This window comes from Marmota marmota, unplaced genomic scaffold (assembly GCF_001458135.2).
Source record: "Marmota marmota marmota unplaced genomic scaffold, marMar, whole genome shotgun sequence".
In the NCBI taxonomy this organism is placed as follows: domain Eukaryota; kingdom Metazoa; phylum Chordata; class Mammalia; order Rodentia; family Sciuridae; genus Marmota; species Marmota marmota.
In genome coordinates this window covers 16,788,824-16,794,264 of record NW_026000168.1, presented here as the reverse complement: position 1 = coordinate 16,794,264, position 5,441 = coordinate 16,788,824, and the positions used below count along the sequence as shown (strand labels likewise).

At 53.8% G+C, this 5,441-nt stretch overlaps 1 protein-coding gene across 1 annotated transcript in view; it reads left to right on the top strand.

The window, feature by feature from the left end:
• Positions 1–4,084: 4,084 nt before the first annotated feature.
• Tmem40 (transmembrane protein 40) overlaps positions 4,085–5,441 on the top strand; it is a 23,113-nt gene continuing 21,756 nt past the window's right edge. The window contains exon 1 of the mRNA XM_048786963.1: positions 4,085–4,427. Coding sequence (XP_048642920.1) covers positions 4,150–4,427 — 278 coding nt within the window. The 5' untranslated portion in view covers positions 4,085–4,149. The remainder of the gene's footprint in view (positions 4,428–5,441) is intronic.

Below are 5,441 nucleotides of genomic sequence, written 5' to 3'. Positions count from 1 at the left end.
AGCTGCCACCCCAGGAGGCAAAGTTTTGGCATAAAGGGTGGTGCCTGAGAGTTAAATTTAATGTCAACCTGAGTAACTTAAGGGATGCCCAGCCAGATAGAAAAACATTCTTTTTTTTTTTTTTAAGCATTTCTTGATTAATTTATTTTTGCAGTGCTGGGCATGGAACCCAGGGCTTCATGCATGTGAAGTAAGCATTCTACTGCTGAGCTACACCCCAGCCCTCTCTCTCTCTCTCTCTCTCTCTCTCTCTCTCTCTCTCTCTCTCTCTCTGGTGCTGGAGACTGAGCCACATTCCCCAGCCCTTTTTATATTCTCTTTAGAGACAGGGTCTCACTGAGTTGCTGAAGCTGGCTTTGAACTCGAGATCCTCCTGCCTCAGCCTCCCGAGCTGCTGGGATTAGGGGTGTGCACCGCCGTGCCTGGCTTTACCCCAGTTCTTTAACCTGCATAGAACGCCCCCTGCCCCAAGGACCTCAGAGTCCAACGTGGCCACAGGAAATTGGACCAGAACTCCCTACCCAAGTTCTCTCCTCTTTTCTAATGGTGCTGTGGTCCCCAAGAAAGAGGACACCTTCTCATGATTGTTCCCATTGGCTTTTCTCCATTTCCTGAATGCCAAATGTTCACTCTTCCGGGACCCATAGAATATATCTGATTCCTCTCCTTTCCTTCCCCTATAGGAGGAAATCAGTATCAGGGCAGAAAAGAAGCTGCAAGGAGTTTGGTAACTGAACCCCTAAACCTTACCATTAGATGGCTGTGTGACCTCAAGCAAGTGACTTAACCTCTCTGTGCCTCAAGGTCTCGTGCGAAGTTCTCTGGGTAGCTGCGCCGAGATCCCACCCTTCCCTCACCTGCAAGAAGGTCAGGCAGTCGCAAAGAGACTCTAACAGAGGCCAGAAGCTCACACTTGGAACACAGATTGAGATGGCACCTACCTACGGGGGCTTCTCAGCCTGCAGGTTAACCTGGAGATTCTCTGTGGAGGAGCAGCAGGAAGTCCTGCTTTGAAGTCAGGGAGACCAGGGTTCAAATCCTGACCCAGCCACTTCCCAGCATGTGAATGAAATCAAATCATTTCAATTTTCGAATCCTCCCTTTTCTCATCCTGGAACGGGACAGGGTACTCTCTGATTTAGAGCATTTGTTTAATAGATGCTCTTGGATGGGGGAAGACAGGTCCCGCCCCCCACAGCTGTCCCTTCAGTGTCCAAAGGCTGAGTGGCACTCGGCACTGTCCAGGGGACTGTCTAAAAGTGTCCTCAGCAAGGCTGGGGGGTTGCTGTGTCACCATTTTTATGGATAGGGAAACCGAGGCCAGGCTGTCTGGCTGTTGTCTGTCTATGACCATGTCTGTCCGTCTGTCTGGCCAGTAAGCACGTGCCTGCTGAGTCAGGTGGCCTGGCCGGCGGCGGTTTGGGAATGCAGGGAAGCCAGATGCCACGCTCATCTGCTGAGCTGGTCTGGGCAGTCAGCTGTGCCACAGAAGGCTGCCCTGTGAATCACGCATGCACGTGCACACACACAGGAAGGTGAGGTCACTCAGGTTAGACGTGAGCAGGGACTTCCCTGATACCTCCGGCAGGTCTGTCATGGCCTTTGACATCTGGATGGAGAGACAGAAGATGCCCTGCGGTTTGCATTTCTAGAAGGTTCCCTGGTGATGCAGAGACTACTGGTTTGGGGACCACACTGAGGAATAATCTAGTGCACGTCCTTTTGCATGCGTCAGGGTAGACCTCAAGTTTATTCTTAAAATATCCCTGGGGTCAGAAGACTCGTTGCTTCTCTTATCAGTGTATTTAATTTCTAGATCTGATTTGGAAGATAGGAATTTTTGTTTGTACTTGTGCCAAGTTGAAAACACAAATTCTATGGGGCTGGGGTTGGGGCTCAGTGGTAGAGCGCTCGCCTAGCATGTTTGAGGCACTGGGTTCGATCCTCAGCACCACATAAAAATAAAATAAAGGTGTTGTGCCCACCTACAACTAAAAAATAAATGTTTTAAAAAGAAGAACAATTGGAAGAGAGTCTCCCTCTCCCCCCCTCCAACCCATCAAATTACCAAGCCCCGCCCATATTTCCCCCTCTCTAAATCAGTGTCATCCAATAGAAATACATTTGGGAGCAGTTTGAAAATTCTGTAGCTCCTAAAAATTCGCAGTGAAATTTTTAATACTCTATTTTAAAATAGTAACTCACTCGTTATGTGCAAAATATGACCTTTCAGATATATCAGGGGCACTTTACCACTGACTTACATCCCAGCCCTTTTTAAATTTTATTTTGATATGGTCTTGCTGAGTTGCCCAGCTCAGCCTCAAACTTGGAATCCTCCTGCCTCAGCCTCCTAAGTCGCTGGGGTTACAGGCATGTGCCACTCTGCCTAGCTCAGAATATTATTTTAATAGATCATCAGTACCAAAAAGGGATGTGCCTTCCACATACCAGGCAAGTGTTCTACCTCTGAGCTACAACCCCAGTCTCTGAGGCTGGCTTTGAATCGAGATCCTCCTGCCTCAGCCTCCTGGGTCACTGGGATTTCAGGTGTGCACACCATACCCGGCTCCACAAAATTCACTGAGCGTTTTATGCTTTCCTGGATCTTGGAGCCAACAAATACATAAACATGGGCCGAGGCTGTAGCTCGGTGGCAGAGCACTTGCCTAGCATGTGTGGGGCACTGAGTTGGAGCCTTAGCACTGCATAAAAGTAAATAAATAAAATAAAGGCATGGTGTCCATCTACAACTACAAACAAATTTTTTAAAAATCAAATACATAACAAGGAATCACATGTCATGAGAAAATGTATGGTACTTTGGTGAACAATGATGTAGGGTGACAGGAAGGTGGTTCTGGGGCTGCTGCCTAATCCTGGGTGGCCAGGGGAGGCCTCAGGTGACTCTTGAACAGAGACCTAAGAGATGCTTTCTAGGCAGAGAATATTCTAGACGCCTGGAACAGCTAGTGCAAAGACCCTGGGGTGGGGGGGCTTGCCTGGAGCGATGGGGGGGGCACTCCAGTGGAGCTGGGGCACAGTGGGGGAAGAAGTCACAGGAATCAAGGTCAGAGAGAGCCTGAGGTGTGGGGCAGGTGCCACGGAACCTTGTGAGGTTTCGTGCTGAGAGTGGGGCATCATGGGAGGGTGCTGGGCAGAGGGGAGATGTGAGCAGACCTGGATTCCAACACGACCCTTTTACCGTGATGAAAACAGGGGGCGGGGACAAAGTGATAGTGGTGACTGTGGAAGTGGGGGACAGGGCTGGACTGGAGACATGTCAAAGGTGGGAGCCAATGGAATTTTCCAGAAGGGTTGGGTAAGTAGACTATGAAAGAGCAAAGGGTCAAGGCTGATTCCAAGATCTTGGGCGTGAGCTTGGGGTCTGGCAACTCCTCTTGCAGGGAGCCCTCCTGGGACCCGGCTCCCTGGGCCTTGCCAGTCTGCCCTGTGGCCTGGGTGCTTCCCGACGGTGGTGGCTTTGGTTTCCTGTCCTGCAGCCCGGGTGACTGGTGAGGGTGTGAAAAGCAGATGTCCGATGAGGGCAGTCCTTCCCGCCCCCCCTGGGTGGGACCTGGGTTTTCCCTCTTGTGCAAGGCAAAGGGTTCTCTCCAAAATTGTCCAGCTTTAGCCCAGTTTCCTGCCCAGAGAGGACACTGCCAGTCCCCACCTAGAGGAGTCCTGAGCCTCCTCTCCTGCCCCCTACGCCACAACTGTCTATCAAGTGCAGTGGCACCTGGCAGTGGCCTCCAACCTGAAAAGCGGGTCGGGACACATGGCTGGGATCTGAATCAGGCTCCCTGGTGGCAGGTGGAAGGGGCACCTGAGCCACGCCCGCCCCCAGCTCCTCACTTCTCAGAGCTTGGCCCCGCCCAGGGGCACCTGAGCCACGCCCCCAGCTCCTCCCTTCTCAGAGCTTGGCCCCGCCCAGGGGTCCCTGGGCCACGCCCCCAGCTCCTCCCCTCCCAGAGCTTGGCATCGCCCAGGGGCACTTCAGCCACGCCCCCAGCTCCTCCCTTCTCAGAGCTTGGCACCGCCCAGAGGCACCTGAGCCACGCCCCCACACCCTCCCCTCCCAGAGCTTGGCATCGCCCAGGGCGGCACAGCTGGCCCATCCTCAGCCTCCCACAGCCCAAGGGCAGGGCCATGTCCCCAGGGGTGGGCCAGTCTATGGCTGCCCCCTTCTTCCCCTTCTGGGGTGTTGTGGGAAACAGTCAAGTCCCACAGGAAGACCTGGGGCCGATAGCGCTGGCAGGAAGAAATGCCACCCGGGTGAGCCAGTGGGGCCCAGGGGCAAGTCATGGTCACGGTGGCCCCGCCCCTCCCTGTCACGGGTGCGCCTGGCCTGTCCTTCCCCTGCCCAGCCGGCATCCACACAGTCTGCTCAGAGTCGCCCTGCTGCTCGGACCAGAAGAGGGACCCAGGTAAGGGGACCCGGGGCGGGGGAGCCGTGGGCGGAGGGGCTGTTGGTTTTCAAGGGGACCAGGTAGCCTGGGGCCTCCCAGGGGTGGCATCGGGCACCTCCTCAGGGGACTTGCTCTGCATGTTCCCAGCTATCTGAGAACCAGCCTGCCTGTGCCTGTCCCTGGTAGGTGACCAGCTCTTGATTCTGTCACCAGCATGCTGCAGGGCTTCAGAAAACCCCTTGACCTTGCTGTACCTCGGTTTCCCCATCTGTCACCTGGAGTTAGGATCCTGAAGACAGGAGGGCAAGGGTGCCTCTGCCCCAGGGTCTCAGCCTCTGCTCCCGGGACAGTGAGTCCAGACAGCTGCTCCTGCCTCTGGCTTAAAGGTCCTGGGGGGACAGTGAGCAGAGAGTCGGACCTTGGGGGACAGCCTGGGACACAGGTGGCATGGCTCAAGGGGACACTGGCTTGGCAGAACACCCAGGCCCCCTCAATCAGCCCTTCCTGGGGCCCCACCTCTCCCTCTGGGCATCATTCTTTTGGGGGGAGGGCGATACCAGGGTTACAGTTCTGTGCTTATTATTTTCTTCTCCTTTTTTAAAAAACTGCCCCAAAGACTTAAAGATCCTAACTGGGGTGTCAGGAGTGTGTGTCACGGCAGTGGCACTGAGTGAAGCCTGGGGCGTTCTGTTTAGGGTCCAAACCAAGCAGATCTGTCAACAGGATTCCTCCCGGCCCTGAAGTTCCTAGAACTCAGACTGCCATAGCCCCAGAGGACACGTGCCACCCACACTGGGGACTCCCAGGGGCCCTGCTGGGCAGTGCCGTGCCTGCCTCCTTATTTCATTTTTGCAATCCTGTGTGTGAAGTCTCCCTCCTCCTTTTTTTTTTCTTCAAATAGAAGCTTTACTGAGATGGGATTCACACACTGTGACATTTATCTATTTTTTCTTTCTTCTTTCTTTCTTTCTTTTTTTTTTTTTTTTTAGCAAGGGATTGAACCCGAGGGTGCTTAACCCCCGAGCCACATCC